Consider the following 18166-nt stretch of genomic DNA (forward strand, 5'->3'; position numbering starts at 1 on the left):
CCATTTTATTTATCATCATACTCCCTGTCGTTTTCCCTTTCCCTTCCCCCCGAGTCACTAGTTTAAAGTCCTAGAGACCACCCTATTTATCCGTTTCGCTAGAACACTGGTTCCAGATCGGTTCAGGTGGAGACCGTCCCATCGGTACAGATCCCCCCGGTTCCAAAACTGTTTAACGTCTTCTATTGTTTAGTTTCCCCTCTCATATTAAAAAACAGCCATGTGTTTAGCACCAAAAAAATCAGAAAAGAATATTCAAAGTGGAACAAATAACTCTACAAGAATCAAGCCAGGCACAATTTCTTGAAAACATATACAGCAATTTTGATCCAAAATGCAAAGATACAATGGAGGCCAATTTATACACAGCTTTCTGAAAAATAAAGCTTACATTTTGTATGTTGAGGTGTAGGGTAGTTTTGTAGTGGTTAAAATCTTTGGCCAGCTCATATCCCTGATGATAAAAGGTGAAAAGCATCTGAAAAAAAGACAACATCTGAAAGAGAAAAAACAAGTTTACATTTTTACTGGATATAACACATTTCAGTATGAAATGCAGGAGGGGAGTTGCAGTAGTTGTATTACTTAAAAGTTCAGTGGCATAGTGATAACGTTACAGGCTAGTAATTCAGAGGCCTGGACTAACAGCAACTGGTTGAATTTAAATTCAATTAATTAATAAATCTGGAATAAAAAGCTAGTCTCAGTAATGGTGAACATGAAACTACCAGATCACCCTTTAGTGAAGGAAATCTGCTGTCCTTACCCGGTCTGGCCTACATGCAACTCCAGAGCTACAGTAATGTGGTTGATTCTTAAGTGCCCCTGAGATGGCCTAGCAAGCCACTCAGTTGTACTAAACTGCTACAGAAAAGTCGAAATATAATAAATCCAGACCTACCACCGGTCATCAACCTAGGCACCAGAAATGACAAAGGAATACCCTGCCTAGTCGACCCTGCAAAATCCTCCTCTCTAACATCTGGGGTCTTGTGCCAAAACTGGGAGAACTGTCCCACAGACCAGCCCAGCAGCAGCCTGACCGAGTTATGCTCATTGAATCATAGCTTACAGCCAATGTCCCAGACACCTCCTATCACCATCCCTGGGCATGTCTGGTCCAACAGGTAGGACAGATCCATCAGAGGTGGTGGCACAGTAGTATACAGTCAGGAGGGAGTAGCCCTCAGAGTCCTCAACATTCACTATGGCCGCAATGACGTCTCAGGTTAAACACAAGCAAAGAAACTTCTTGCTGATTACCACCTGCCACCCGCCCTTAGCTGCTGAATCAAGATTTCTCCATGTTTAACACCACTTGGAATAGGCACTGAGGGTAGCAAGGGCATAGAATGTACTCTGCTGGGGGACTTCAATGTCCATCACCAAGAGTGGCTCGGTGGCACCACCACTGACCAAGTTGGCCAAGTCCTGAAGGGCATATCTGCCATACTGAGCCTGCGGCAGGTGGTGAGAGAACCAACAAGAGGGAAAAGCTTTGACCTCGCCCTCACCAACCTACCTGTCGCAGATGCATCTGCCCATGACAGTATTGGTAGGAGTGACCACCGCACAGTTCCGTCTTCACAATGAGGATACCATCCATCGTGTTTTGTAACACTACCACCGTGCTAAATGGGATAGATTCAGAACAGATCTAGCAGCTCAAAAGTGGGCAGCCATGAGGCGCTGTGGGCCATCAGCAGCAACAGAATTGTATTCAAATGCAATCTGTAATCTCACAGTCCAGCAAATCCCCACTCTACCATTACCATCAAGTCAGGGGATCAACCCTGGTTCAACAAGTATATGAATCCATGCCAGAAACAGCATCAGGTGTAGCTAAAGATGAGATGTCAGCCTGGTGAAGCTACAACACAGGACTACATGCATGCAGCATGAGATACAGAGCAAAGGATCCCACAACCAATTGATCAGATCAAAGTTCTGCAGTCCTGCCATATCCAGTCGTGAATGGTGGTGGACAATTAAGCACCTAACAGGAGGCAACTGCTCCACAAACATCCCCATCCTTAATTACGGGGGAGCCCAGCAAGTCAGCGCAAAAGAAAAGACTGAAACATTTGCAACCATCTTCAGCCAGAAGTGCCGAGTGGATGATCCATCTCGGTCTCCTCCTGAGGTCCCCAATCTTTAGCCAATTGGAGTCACTCCACATGATATCAAGAAACTACTGAAGGCACTAGATACTGCAAAGGCTATGGGCCCTGATAACATCCTACCTGACCTGAAGTACTTAAGATTTATGGTCCAGAGCTCGCCACGCCCCTAGCCAAGTTGTTCCAGTACAGCTGCAACACTGGCATCTACCCAGAAACGTGCCCAGGTATGACCTGTCCACTAAAAGCAGGACAAATCCAATCTGGCCAATAATCACCCATCAGCCTCCTCTCAATCATCAGCAAAATGATGGAATGGGTCATTGACAGTGCTATCAAGCAGCACTTATTCAGCAATAACCTGCTCACCGATGCTCAGTTTGGATTCCGCCAAGGGCGCTCAACTCCAGACCTCATCAAAGCCTTGATCCAAACATGGACAAAAGAGCTCAATTCTAGAGGTGAGGTGAGAATGACTGCCCTTGACATCAAGGTAGCATTTGACTGAGTGTGGCATCAAGGAGCCCGAGCAAAATTGAAGTCAATGGGAGTCAGGGGAAGACTCTTCACTGGTTAGATTTATACCTAGTACGAGGAAAATGGTTGCAGTTGTTGGTAAGCAATAATTTCAGGCCTGGGAGATCACTGCAGGAGCTCTTTAGGGTAGTGTCCTACACTCAACAATCTTCAGCTGCTTCCCTCCATCATAAGGTCAGACGTGGGGATGTTCACCGATGATTGCACGGTGTTCAGCAGCGTTTGTAACTCCTCAGATACTGACGCAGCCTGTGCCCACATGCAGCAAGACCTAGACAACATTCAGGCTTGGGCTGATAAGTGGCAACGAACATTTGTGCCTCAGAAGTGCCAGGCAATGACCATCAACAAGAAAGAATCTAACCATCTCCCCTTGACGTTCAACGACATTAGCATCGCTGAATCTCCCAGCATCAAAATACTGGGGGTCACCATTGACTAGAAACTTAACTAGATCAGCCATGTAAATACTGTGGCTACAATAGCAGGTCAGAGACTGGGAATTCTGCGTCGAGTAACTCACCTCATGACTCCCCAAAACCTGTCCACCATCCACAAGGCACAAGTCAGGAGTGTCACTTGCCTGTGGGTCATGCAGCAGAATTCGACAACACCTTCCAAACCTGTGACCTCTACCACCTAGAAGGACAAGGGTAGCAGATGCATGAGAACATCGCTACCTGCAAGTTCTCCTCCAAGCTACACATCATCCTGACCTGGAACTAGATCGCCATTCCTTCACTGTCGCTGGGTCAAAAACCTGGAACTCCCTTTCTAACAGCATTGTAGGTGTACCTACCGCACATGGACTGCAGCAGTTCAAGAAGGCGGGCTGTTAGGGATGGGCAAGTAATACTGGACTTCCCAGCAATGCTCACATCCCATGAAGAAATTTAAAAAAGCATTTAGGCAGTATGACAAGATGGATGTAACCAGCAATAAAACAGACAGAACCAATATGGATTAAGTTAAAAATTAGGAAGGGATCCATCACCTTAATGGGGGCATAAATAGCGGAAGGGAATTGGAGGAAGAAATATGTAGGTAAAGCTACGAGCCGAGTAGCAGGCATAATGCAATAATTGTGGGAGATTTCAACTTCCCTCAAATACCCTGGCAGAAGGAAGCAGCAAAAGGAGAGGCTTTTACAGTGTATAGGGGACTCCTTTCACACTCAGTATCTCAGAAATCCAAGAAAAGCATCACTGCTGCATTTTTTAAATGGTTATTAACCAGAAGCAATAGGAGAAGTAATTGTAGGGCAGCATTTTAGTAGAGGTAATCACAATATAGTATGGTTCAAGATTAGTATCCAGAGTGAAGCAAGTAAAAAAAATACAAAGGTAATAGTTTGGAAAAGAGCAAAGTTTGAGGAAATGAACATGGAACGAAAGAAGGTAAATGAGGAGAAAATCTTGAAAAACAAAGATATAAAAACAATGGGAAATATTTAAAAAGCTAATGAACAGAGATCAAGAGAAATGTATTCCACTAAAAGCCAAAAACTAATTCAGGGAAAATGAATCTAAAAAAATACTTAAATATTAAAGGAGAGGATAAAAGGCGGGATGTGAAGAACTTAAGACAGAAGTTAAAAGAAACCATCAGGACAGCAAAGAGAAATTATGCAATCAAATTATCAAGGAGTATAAAACATAATCAAGTGCTCTAATGACAAATAATAAAAGGACAATTAAAAGTAGGGACAGGGTTACTGCAGAATGAGCAAGATAAACTCACAGGCACTAAGAGAGATGGCAGATATATTAAATAACTACTCCCTCAGCTTTTCCTGAAGAAGATAACGAAATAGACTCTTCAGTAGAGGATAAGCTTAAAATAACAATAATCCAGTTGAGATAGAAAGGGAGAAAATAATTGACATACTAGCAACACTAAAACAGAATGAAATCCTAAGCCTGGATGGTATTCATCCACATATACTCAAAAACTGGGGAGGAGTGAGCAGGGACAATAATTATATATAACAGTTCCACAGAAGACAGCACAGTGGCGCAGTGGTTAGCACCGCAGCTTCACAGCTCCAGCGACCCGGGTTCAATTCTGGGTACTGCCTGTGTGGAGTTTGCAAGTTCTCCCTGTGTCTGCGTGGGTTTCCACCGGGTGCTCCGGTTTCCTCCCACAAGCCAAAGGACTTGCAGGTTGATAGGTAAATTGGCCATTATAAATTGCCCCTAGTATAGGTAGGTGGTAGGGAAATATAGAGATAGGTGGGGATGTGGTAGGAATATGGGATTAGTGTAAGATTAGTATAAATGGGTGGTTGATGGTCAGCACAGACTCGGTGGGCCGAAGGGCCTGTTTCAGTGCTGTATCTCTAAACTAAACTAAACTAAGAGAGGATAGTACCAGAGGACTGGCGGACAGCCAATGTTGAGAAAAGGGAATATAAAGATACGCTGAAAGGCTGAGATGAGGTAGATGGAATGAGGGGCAATTTGTGTGATTATAGACACCAGCACAGACTGGTTGGGCAAATGGCCTGCTCTTGTGCTGAATGAGCCGAGCCTCAGAGGATTGTGTTTTCAAGTCCCACTCTAGAGTTTTCAGCACAAAGAATCTAGGCTGACATTCCAGTACAGTACTGAGGGAGTGCTGCATTGTCGGAAGTACCGTCTGTCAGATGAGATGTTAAATCGAGGCCCTTTCTGCCCTCTCAGGTGGACGTAGAAGATCCCATGACACTATTTCAAAGAGCAGGGGAGTTTCCCTGGTGTTCTGGCCAATATCTATCCCTCAATCAATATCACGAAAACAGATTAGCTGGTCATTATCACATTGCTGCTTGTAGGAGCTTGCCTTGCAGAGATTGGCTGCCGTGCTTCCTACATTACTACAGTGACAACACTTCAACAGTGTTTCATTGGCTGTAAACCACTTGGTGTGTCCTGAGGTTGTGAAAGGCACAATATAAATACAAGTCTTTCTTTTATACTCAATGCAGTTCTATGTAAGTTAAGCAAGAGGTTTTGAGGAAGTGGAGATACTAAGATTGCCAAATCGATCAAAACATCCTTGTAGGTTGTAACAAGCCATTATGTAACCACCTGAAACAGGACTACAGCTCAGCATTTTCATACAATACTTCCCATTTAACAGAGCAGAAAGTGACCAAGTATTTGAAAGTAAGCTGAAGTGACAGATGTATTGATAGAAATGACATAGTAGCCTGGATTTTACATTATCTTGGCGGTGGCCGTAAACTACGGCAGTCCACACATGCAGACCGCTCGTCGCGGAGCTGCCGCGATATTAAACATGGCAGCTCATTTAAATGACCAGGTGGACGGCCTCCACCACCCCCCCCCCCCCACCGATGATGTGGTGACGTGGAGAGGGTCAATGGTCCATCCCCGGCAACGGCATCCAGTGCCACTGCACAGGTGACGATGCCACTTTTAAAGTGCTTCCAGCCCTTACATTTAATTTAAAATTTTAAAAGGAATATGCACTTTAGATTTAATTTTTAAAAATTGAAGAAATGTTTCTATCCCCTCTCCCATGCCCCCCACCCCAACATCCATTTAGTTCACTCCTTGACCTCTCACCCCCCCAAAGTACTTATGTGTACCTGACTTCCACCCCCCCACCACCGAAGTTCATTAACTTTTACTTTCAACCCTGTCCCACCATTCCCTCCACCAATCAGAATAGTTTTACCTGCACCCACCCCCCCTCCCCACCCCACACTGAAATACATACCTGCTCCCCCCTCCCCACCACTGTCCTGAATGGAGATCTGAAGGCGCAGGAGTGCTGGCCGCTGCCACCAATATGGCAACGGAATGGACGGCGAGAGTGGGTAAGAGTTTACTTCATTCATTTGCATTTTTTGACTATGTTAATGTTGGTTCCATTGTTAATGTCAGGGGGCTGCCAAGAGGCCTCGCCACCGTCAACATAGGGCCAGGCCTTCCCAGAGTCGAGGCCCGTGGTGGGCCTCTGCTGGAAGCATTTTCTGGGCACCTCCTCCCTACCATGACCCCTGATTTCGGGGGGGGGGGGGGGGGGGGGCTGTAAAATCCAGCCCAGTGTAGCTAACAGAAAGTCTGACTCACTAACAATTCCCCAACACTTCTATAGGTCTTTTAATAATGCATTGTATTTGTTAAAAGCACAACGGGAACAAGCTTAAAATATTAAAATAAAAATTTTAAACTCTAACTTAAGGCTCAAACTTGCTAGGTTTGCTAAAATGTTGGGCGAGAGACAGAGTCAAGCCTTAACCATAAGCTGTAATACTGAGCAAAAATTGCTCTTGTCCTCAAACCTACAGTTGAACCATAAATTCTAATGGGAAAGTAAGTCTCACTGCATGGCCAGAGTCATTAAAGGCTACAAAAGGAGATATCTACAAATCTATCAGCATTTCAGTTACCCAATACCGTGCTCAGGTTTTAAAATACCAAGCTAAAGACAGCCTCGAAACAAACATTTCTCCCAGCACGGGCAATTCTAGGTCAAAAGTCTATCTTCGCTAGCTGTACTGGTATCGTGGCCATCAGGCAGAACTCACCATTTTCACTAGCATAACCACAGCCTAGGACCGAGCCAATCAATATTTAATGAGAGTTGGTTTGTCAACTTCCTGTTTCTTCATGTCTCTTTGAAAGCTCCACATCTAAATCTGTAGCAAAACCATACTCCCCATTCTCTGTCTAATTGAAATATTTGGCTGTCTAGTTCTTTAATCTTCCCGATACTGATCCCCAAGCACCAGCTCCGATGTTTGAAGGAGATTGAAAAGAAAACTGTTCAAAAGGCCAAAAGGATAAAGAGGTAAGAAGAGGAGGGGGAGAAGAGAAGTTTAAGAGGAGAAAAAGGAAAATGTGGATGAGAAATAAAAGTAGAGGAAAAAAACAAAAGTGAGGATAAAATAGAGAAGTAGAATTGGAGGAAAGAGAATGGAAGTGGAGGAGACAAAGAGACTGCACGTGAGAGTTAAAAAAAAAGTCAATAGGAGAAATGATCAGATCATCAAAAGAGAAACAGAAATAAAGGAGAAGAGAAAGGGATGTTTTTTATTGTTGCAAGCCTACAACCATCAGGAGCTTAGTTTGAAGGGTTGGAATATTTTGGCAGGGCCTGCCCCATAAAAAGTTGTGAATCACCAAAAAAGATATTTTGTTAAAACATATCAAAACAACAACTGGTTCAGTCAGCCTTCAACGAAGGCAGGTCAGTGCGGCATTAAGTGGGTAAGGCTCATCGCCATAACCATCATTTTTTTAATAGCTGCAATTATGCATCATTCAGTTCAGTAAAATACAATCCCCATTTAGATCGCATATTGGAACCAGAATCAAATCAAAGTGAATTTACACACTGAAGGTGGTCCATGTCCACAGTTTTAGGGAACAGGGAACACACTAGAAGTGGACAGTAACTTCATGGGTTAAAAATAGTGGAAAATAATCGAAGATTTTCTCTATATTTGATTGTTTTACTTACAGGCTCCACAAACTCAAACTTCTTGCGTTCTTGAATTTCTTGCACCTTACATACATACTCCAGTGATAGTTCATAGTAGTGTTGCCGAATCTGCTCTAGTTGATTATCTGCCTAAAAAGGACAAAGATACTTTGAGATTCTATTTTAATGGAATTATAGAATGATAAAGAAATTATTTTTAATATCACAAATGTTCAAACTAGAAATGCCTCTAGCTATACTTCCAACTTCTGTATAGTATTAATAGACTTTGAACTGAAAGTTTATAAACGAGTAACACTTATTCAGTAATTCAGAAACAATTAGGAACTTAGGAAAAGACCAGTGCAGTCTATTTGACTGGTTGCAATGCCTAAAAAATATATTTCACAATATGCATTATAGCTTTCCATATGAAATGTTTCAATCGATATCTGTACAATTCTCTCCTGAATTTACTGAGGCAATCAACCCCCAACTCCTCCATTGGCAGCCCGTTCCATACCTTTACCACCTGCTAGTTAAATCTAAACTGTGTTTTCACTCTTCCATTTCTAAATTTCAGAGCATGCTCTCTTGTCATAAAATCTGAGGCTGATTAAACATTTTCACATTTGTCTTATCTATACAATTAATAATATTGAACATTTCAATAAGACCACTCCTGATCCTTCACTTCTCCAGTGGTATTATTCCCAGTTTCTGCAGCCACACCTCATAAATTAGGTGAGTAATCCCACCATTCAATTTTGTTGTCCTTTGGTGAATATTTTCCAATGCCTGGACAGCTTTCTCATGGTATGATGATCAAATGTGTACATACCACCCTACTTGGGAGTGGTGAGGGGGAGGCACACTAGCACTCTGTACAAGCTCAATCATTGCCTAATATTTGTGGCTCCATCCCTCTGACTATTGTTACCACCAAGGCAGGAGCAACGTACTGTCAATTCAGTCCCATCACTCCACATGTCACAGCATATTATTAAGGTTTTCCCACCCAACTGGAAAACAGCCAAGTTAAACCCTCTAGTAAACCCCTAGAATGAAACAGACCAAACCAGGAATCTTTAGACACCAAAAAATTAACTATTTATTAAAACTAAATTTTAAATGTCTAAAGACCTTATAACTTATTTTAACCAAACTGCCCCATTCACACACGTACACGCAAAAATCACAGTTAACTGGTTTCTTTTTTTAAAATGATGTTTTAAAATTTAGCTGTTTCTTAAGCATAAATAAATAACTGGTATATAAGTCTTTGTGGGTTACGCTCCTGATGGATAAGGTATTCTAATGTGAAAATAATCAAATGCCACTTGAAATCTCCATGCGGATTTGGTGATATAGTCTCTTAGTAGATAGGCATTCAAAACACTTCGGCTGCAGCAGGCATCAAACAGTTCTTTCAACGATGAGCACAGCAATAGGTCTACTTGAATTTTAAAACCGACAGTCTCTCAGTCCAAACTTTACTTCAGTACTACAAATGGTCACTTCAAAGGGTTTTTTCCTTCTTAGGCAGTTAACTCAGTAGAATTTTTGCTGAGAGAAATGGACAACTCTTTTCTTCAGTAGCACACTTCGCTGGTGTCTCTCAAAACTGGTTTCAGTCATTTTTTGACAGTTTTTACAGTCAAATTGAAACATTATACCATGTGACCTCTCTCCCCTGCTGTGGCCTCGGGACAGGTGCAGCTGGCACCCTGTGCTCAGTCTTAAAGGCACACCGTTTTCAAACAAACAGAGTCTTAAAGGCACACATTGTTATTAATCCGAGGAGAAAAAAAAAACAGTTCCGTGACACTATCTAGACCATAGAATGTATTAGATCAATTAATTTGACAGTGTTAACGATAAGCAACAATCACACTCCCACTATACTGCACTAAAATCGTAGGCACATAAACCATAACTAGATTATAATCTATGCTCCTTAACGTTGATAAAACCACTCTACAATTTGGAATTGAAAAGAATTCTACCACAAAACTCACTATCTGGCAAGAGTGCCTTCAGCAAAACAAAGGAGCAATAGCATGAATACAAGTTTTTTTGTTTTTACAGTCTGCATGTTCCCTCAAATAGTATATAATACATCTGGTGTTAATATTCTTGTACCTAAGTGGTGTTTTCTTGTTAGTTATGCAACTTCATCGTGGGTACTTTTCAAAATCCTTCAATCATTGTATGCTTACTTGTATTTATTATTATTCTGCGACCTGTAATGTTCAAATTATGTGATTTGACTAATTAACTCAAAGCAGTCAATTCAACTTTGGAATTCAGTTAGTGTGATCATTTCATGACTAACTGAACAAATGTTTATTTCCCTTCGTTCACACAACTAAAGATGGTTCACTCCAGCAGATGTAAAAGGCTACCCAGCAAACAATAAGCCCAACTGAAACAGTGGAAATGTTACCTGGCATCTGCTAAGCATGATAAATCATCAACACCACATTCATTTCAATATTGACCAGAATTTAATCTTCTTTAAATTATATAGTACCAGCCGTGGCTCAGTGGGTAACACTCTCGCCTGAATCAAAACGTTGTGGGTTCAGGTCCCACTCCAGAGATTTGAGTGCAAAATATAAGCTGGCACTCCAGTACGGTACTGAGGGAGTGCTGCATTGTCAGATGTGATGGTGGACTAGAGGTCTCATTTGGCTTTTCAGGAGAATGTAAAAGATCCCTTGGCAGTATTTTGCAGAACAGCAGGGAAACTGTCCCCAGTGTCCTGGTCAATACTTAATCTAATCTAATCTAATCTAATCTTATCCCTCAACCAACAGCACTAAAATAGATGATCTGGTCATTATCACATTGCTGTTTGTGGGACCATGTTGTGCACAAATTGGTTGCTGCATTTCCTACATTTCAACAGGAATTGTACTTCACTGGCTGTAAAGCACTTTGGGATATCCTGAGGTTGTGAAAGGCACTATATAAATTGCAAGTTAGTTCTTTATTTTATAGTTTTGACCAACAATGGGTGGTTTGACTGGTTCGCTTACTGCCTTGTAGTAAAGCTACTTGCACATGTATTTTATTTAGCCAGAGCCAAGATATTTTGGGTGGAGTCTAGACCTTAATTTCCCTTCCCTGACTCAAGTTATTCCTACAGATGGTTGCCATATTCTAAAAAGAATATAGAGGCACTGGATAGTTTGCAAAGAAGTTTTACAACGTCGATACCAGAAATGTGAGGTTATACCTATGAGGAAAGATGAACAGGCTTGGTTTCTTTTCTCTTGAAAAGAGAAGGCTGAGACGTGACTGAATAGAGTCTTTCCACTTGTGGGGCAGAGCAAAACCAGAGACTATCACTATAAGATAGTGACTGAGAAACCAAACAGGGAGTTCAAAAGAAATTCTTCACCAGAGAGTGATGAGAATATGGAATTTGCTACCATGGGGAGTGGTTGAAGCGATTAGTATAGATGCATTTAAGGGAAGGTTAGATAAATATATAAGTATATGAGGGAATAGAGGGTTATGCTGATAGAGTTAGATGAGGAAGGATTGGGGTGGTGGGGGGGGGGGGGGGGGCTCGAGTGAAGCCCAGACTGTTTGGGTTGAATAGCCTGTTTCTGTGCTGTATATTATATGTATGTAATTCCAATGCTTAAAAACATTTACAACAAGTCAATCTGAATTGTTAGCGACTGCAGAAAAAAATGCAACAAACTAAACAAGTTCATTCAATTTGGCTTTGGTTTAAGGGTTACCCAATTAAAACTGACATCTGGAATAATATGTATTTAATTATGTGGCCACAAAAATCATACAAGGGTTACAATGGCATGCATGTGCTCCCATCTTTATAGCAAAGTACCCACTAACCCCGCAGGTAAAATGCTCACTAAACTTAAATTATAGCTCAGATCGCATCTTTGGTTAGTGGATACAATCTCAATTTTTTGTTGGGTGGCAGGGAGACATTTGAAAAACATTTAAGGGTGGAATCTGAAGTGGAAAGTTAAAAATTGTTGATACAAATGTTTTTTGTTTTGTTTCAACCATTTGCTGATCAAATGTTTTTGGTTTAAATAACAAACATCCATGACATTATCACAGGAATCCCTTCAACAAGTTACTGGAGCCGACAGGATGAGATAACAAATTAACAACCAATAATCTAAAGCACTTCTGAATCAACTGCGTTTGATTTTAATTCAGTAATTATTCCAACTTGTACTTTCCCACGATGCCATCAGCACTCATTGTTTAAACTAAAACATTCTTCAAAGAGCTAAACAAAGGAACCTTCAAATTAATCACAGCTCTTTGAAACTGATTAAGTTTAAATTTTAAGCTGTCGGTCCTGTATTTTTCACTACCCCAGCACTGACAGCTGTGCTTTTGATTGCCCAGGCACTCGAATTCCCCCAAACCTTTTTGCTTCTCCACTTCCCTCGCCTGATTTAAGAATCTCCTTAAAATCCACTTCTTTGACCACCCCTCATATCTCTTCCTATGCATTTGAATCTACTTTTTTCTCTATATTTGTGTGAAGTGCAGTGGAAAATTTTTCTATAAAGGCAATACATAAATTCACGTTATTGTTAACCATTAAACATTTTAATGCAAAATCGTAATTTGCTAGATCATGTAAAATCATGTTTTTTTTAATTCTTTCACGGAATGTAGACGTCGCTAGGAAGGCCAGCATTTGTTGCCCAGCCCTACCCTAATTGCCCTTGACAGCTGAGTGGCTTGCTCGGCCATTTTAGAGGGCAGCTAAGAGTCAACCACATTGTTGTGGGTATGGAGTCACATGCAAGCCAGACCAGGTAAGGACGGCAGATTTCCTTCCCTAAAGGACATTAGTGAACCAAAAGGGCTTTTATATAAGTTATATAGCACCATTGTGACTAGCTTTCAACTCCAGATTTTTTATTAATTAATTGAATTAATTAAATTTGAATTCTACTTTGGCAAGAAAATTAAAAAAGCATATTATCTAAATGGTTAAAGATTTCAGAGCTCTAAGATGCAGAGGGATCTGGGTGCCTGGTTAGTATGTAGGTACAGCAAGTAATATGGAAAGCTAATAGAATGTTATCGTTTATTGTGAGGGGAATGGAATATAAAAGTAGGGAGGTTATGGTTTAGCTATACAGGGCATTGGTGAGAACACATCTGGAGTACTGTGTTCCGTATTGGTCTCCTTATTTAAGGACGGATGTAAATGCATTGGAAGCAGTTCAGAGAAGGTTTACTCGACCAATACCTGGAATGGGCAGGTTGTCTTGAGGAAAGGTTAACAGGCTAGGCTTGTATCCATTGGAGTTTAGGAGAGTAAGAGGCGACTTGATTGAAACATACAAGATTCTGAGGGATCTTGACAGGATGGATGTGGAAAGGATGTTCCCCTTGTGGGAGAATCTAGAACTAGGGGTCACGGTTTAAAAATAGAGGGTTGTCCATTTAAGACAGAGATGAGGAGAAATTTTTTCTCTGAGGGTCATGAGTCTTCAGAATTCTCTTCCTCAAAAGGTGGTGGAAGCAGAGTATTTGAAAATTTTTAAGGCAGAGGTAGATAGATTCTTGATAAGCAAGGGGGTGAAAGGTTATCAGGGGTAGGCGGGAATGCGGAGTTGATCTTGTTGAACAGCGGAGCAGGCTCAAGTGGCCTACTCCTGCTCACAATTTGTATGTTCCATTAGCTGTCGTGATGGGATTTAAACGCTTGTACCCAGGGATTAGCCTGGATCTCTGGACTACATTACCACTACGCCACTGTCTCCCCTACTATGATACTAAAATATAATATCCTGAAAATTACTTTTTTGTTAAGTGATTAAAACAGTAATTGGAGAAATTGTTGCATTTCACCAGAAAAAAAATTAGTCCTTTTTTTAATCCAAGAATATAATTAAAACGGACTAAAATTCAAGCCAAGATCAAAACTAATATTGTTTATAGGGCTAAAGGAGAACGAATCAATAGTACACAACTTTGGTGACAGACCTGGAAATTAAAACAAGCAAATAAAATCTGTGACCTTCTGAGATGTTAGAGAAGCAAAACAATAATGAGAAATTCTGATTTTTTTAAATTAACACTACATTGAAGTGACACAAAAATTAAGCCTAAAGCTAAAACTTGACTAAAGTTTAGGAACAATAATGAAAATTAGGACTAAATTCCTTGTTAAAATATTAATTAAAATAAGACTGAACTTCAAAGTAGACTAAAACATAATTTCTAAGATTCAAACAGTTTTAAAATACATCATGCTTGAAACTGTAAATCTACTATGTCACAATTTAATCATAATTTAGGCATGGTTGAGCAATTCCACTTTTACATTTCCAAGTACCCTATATGTCAGCTTTGAGGTAAATTGATGCATTATAGCAGATACTCAAGAAAACATCACAAAGCTTTCTGCAGTATACTTCCAGCACTCCTACATTGCAATAGAGATTATACTTTAAAGGTACTTCATTGGTTGCGAAGTGCTTTGGGACACCCTGGATTTCTGAAAAGTGCAATATAATAGCTAACGTACAGCTAAACACCAAACATTTTCTATTTTAGAGTGAAAAAAACACTTGTAATACACTTAGGTCCACAATCCAATTACTCAACAGTATAGCTGGAATTTTAGGCCCACTCCACAGGAGCAGGCTGGTGGCGGGGCCTGCTTGTAAAATTGAGTGGGAGGCGGGGGTGTCATTCCCAACGCCTTCCCGCCCTCACTGCAATTTTACAAGGGGCGGTAGTGAGAAACAGTCCGCCCGTCCCAAGCCAATCAAGGCCCTTAATTGGCCAATTAACTGCCACTTAAGGGCCTCCTCCTGCCGCCGGTGGTATTTAACCAGCCGCCAGTGAGCGGCTGAGGTCCCCCAGGTAAAACCTGACAACATCCTTGCAGTCGAGGGGGGGCCCTCATGATTGGGCGCCCTGTGCCCCACGGAGGCCGCCAACCACCCCACCCCCCACCCCAAGGCCCAACCGTTCCCACTACAAAATACAAAACCTACCCCCAACCGACTGCACCCCTCCCCCCCCCACTCTCCTTGACTCACCAGAGCCCGGCTGATTGTCCCCAGCAAGGCTCCAGACACTTGTCATGTTTCTGGGCCAGCATCCCTCTAGTTGCTGAAGCTACGTGCACTCCCAGCAGTGGCCAACGCACTGCTGGGACTGACAGCTGTGGCACGTTGATTGGCCGGAAGCTCTTGGAGGCGGGACTTCCTGCCTCGGGGGGTGGAAGTCCAGCACAAGACCAATTAAGAGCCTTGGTGAGGGGGCGGGGGGCGCGCGCATAAAATCGTGGCGTGGCTCCCAGGCCCGGTGGAGGCAGGCCCGCCCCTGGGCTAGGCCTCCTACCAAACGTAAAATTCTGGCCATTGTTATCATTTCACCAACAGCCACCAATCTCAACTCCTCTGGGAGACTTCCTTCCCTCCAATGTCACCCTCCCCTCCACCATCTCTGCCTTCAATCTCCCCGAACGCCACATAGTCTTTCGACCTCATCACCAAGGTACACAAATAGAACTGTCCAAGACGATCAATCAGTTCAGTGGAACAGCCAAACAATAAATAATTTTCCTGTTTATTCATATCCATTACTGGTCTGATGTACTGTGCTATTTTAATTATTTTAGATTCTCCAGGTCCCATCATCAACTTTTCACTATGGATCTACAACCCTCTAAAATATTGGCCCTCAGTCGGATTGTCTTCAGGTAGTTGAACCAACCCCTCTCCTGTACCACCGTCTTCCTCCTCCTGGCTGAACTTGCCCCAAATGAAAGGCGTCATTATGGGAGCCCACAGGAGTCCCACAAATTTTGTAGAATATGTGGAACGCTCTTGTCCCAAACCTAGTCAGACTATATTAATGCAACTTCCAGCTCTCATTCTGATCAGAAGAATTTCAATTACTGTGCGCCCAATTTCAATCCTTCACCTTCACATTGTCCAACTCAGATTCTTCTGTCCCCTTCCTCGACTTCTCTCTCCATCTCTAGTGATGGGCTTCTCACTGATGTCTATTACAAGCCTGCTGTCACCAACAATTACTTGGGTTATGTTTCTTTCCATCTTATTTCCTGTAACTTTCTCCAGTCTCTTCTTCACATTTGTTCTGATGACTCCACATTCCGCATCAGAGCTTCTAAAATGGTCCTCCTTTTTCCTCAGTGAGTTTTCCCCTCCAAAGCGTTGCACAGGACATTTGATCATGTCCACCCTATTTCCCAGGGCTCTATTCTTACCCTCTCCTCTCACAACAGCAGGCTCTCCCTAGTCATCATCTTCAAACCATCAGCCCCCATATTCACAAGATCATCTAACACTCGCAGCACCAAACACATTTTCCCCTCCAGCCCCTCTCCACTTTCTGGAGGAACTGTCTCTCCATGATAGCCCTGTTCATTCTTCCATTATCACTACCTGCCCTGGTCACGAACATGTCCATTTACCTCCTTGCAGACTACTGCACAGAGCCCCAAACATTACTTTTATTCGATATCGTAATCTATGTATATTCTATAATGGGAAAGATGTAAAGGAGCAAGTTTGCAGGAAAATTACAGAGAGGTGCAAAAACTATAGATTTGGACAATGGGGAGGGCTTTAATTATCCTAACATCGACTGGGATAGTAATAGTCTAAAGGGCAAAGAGGGGAAAGTTTCTGAATTATATTCAGGAGAATTTTCTTGATCAGTACATTTCCAGCCCAATCACTGAATCTGATCCTGGGGAATGAGCTTGGTCAAGTGGATCGTGTGAATAGGGGAACATTTAGGGAACAGTGATCACAGTATCATCAGGTTTAGGTTAGCTATGGAAAAGGACAAGGAGCAATTTAGAGTGAAAATACTTCATTGCGGGAGGGCCATTTTAATGGGGTGAAAACAGACCTGGTCCAGTTAAATTGGAATCAAATATTGGCAGGAAAAAAACTCGAAAGAAACAATGGGCTGCCTTTCAAGAGGAGATGGTTTGGGTACAGTCGACGGGGAAAGGTAGGGTAACCAAAGGGAGAGCTCCCTGGATGATGAGAGAAATAGAGAGTAAGGTGAAGCAGAAATAGGGGGCATAGAATAAATATCAGGTTGATAATACGTGAGTGCCAGGCTGAATATAGAAAGTTTAGAGAGGAAGTGAAAAAGGATGCAAAGAGAGAGTATGAGAAGAGACAGGTAGCTAACATAAAAGGGAATCCAAAAGTCTATTTATATGCCTATAGAATAGTAAAGGGTAGTAAGAGGAGGGGTGGGGTCAATGAGGGGATCTATGCATGGAGGCAATAAATGAATACTATGCATCTATCTTCACCAAGGAAGAGGATGTTGGTGAAGTCATAGAGTCATTTATGGCACAGAAGGAGGCTATTTGGCCCATCCAGTCTATGCCAGCTCCCCAGAGCAATCCAGTCAATCCCATTCCCCTGTCATAGTGAAAGAGGAGGAAGTGGAGAAACAAGATGGGCTAAAAATTGATAAAGAGGAGGTATTAAAGTTGATAAGTCATCAGGACCAGATGGGATGCATCTGAGGATGTTGAGGGAAGTATGGGTGGAAATTGCAGAGGTACTGACTATAATCTTCCAATCCTCCTTAGATATGGGCGTGGTGCCAGAGGATAGGAGAATTGCCAATGTTACACCTTTGTTCAAAAGAGTGAAAGGATAAACCCAGGAATTACAGGCCAGTCAGTTTAAGCTCGATGGTGTGAAATCTTTCAGAAACGATAATCTGGGACAAAATTTAGTCACTTGGACAAGTGTGGATTACTTAAGGAAAACAAGCATGGCTTTGTTAAAGGCAAATCATGTTTAACGAATTTAATTGAATATTTTGATGAGGTAGCACAGAGGGTTGATGAGGGGAATGCTGTTGATGTGGTTGGCATGGACTTTCAAATGGCATTGATACAGTGCCACATAATAGGCTTGTTAACAAAGTTGAAGAAAATGACTTAAGATCAATGGCGTCCAATCTTTTTCTGCGAGGGGCCACATTCCAAATTCTATCCAGCACAGGGGGCCCATGAGCAAATTGTAAAAAGATAAAGGCATTAGAGA

At 42.0% G+C, this 18166-nt stretch overlaps 1 protein-coding gene across 3 annotated transcripts in view; it reads right to left on the bottom strand.

Annotated features, from left to right (window-relative positions):
- Positions 1-18166, bottom strand: part of arhgap10 (Rho GTPase activating protein 10) — a 270345-nt gene that overhangs the window by 117053 nt on the left and 135126 nt on the right. For all 3 annotated transcript variants that reach the window (XM_068041246.1, XM_068041258.1, XM_068041249.1), the window contains 2 exons: positions 8130-8240; positions 392-496 (listed from right to left, as the gene is read on the bottom strand). In XM_068041246.1, the coding sequence (XP_067897347.1) occupies positions 392-496; positions 8130-8240 (216 nt within the window). The remainder of the gene's footprint in view (positions 1-391; positions 497-8129; positions 8241-18166) is intronic.

Source organism: Heterodontus francisci, chromosome 1 (assembly GCF_036365525.1).
Source record: "Heterodontus francisci isolate sHetFra1 chromosome 1, sHetFra1.hap1, whole genome shotgun sequence".
Classification (NCBI taxonomy): Eukaryota; Metazoa; Chordata; class Chondrichthyes; order Heterodontiformes; family Heterodontidae; genus Heterodontus; species Heterodontus francisci.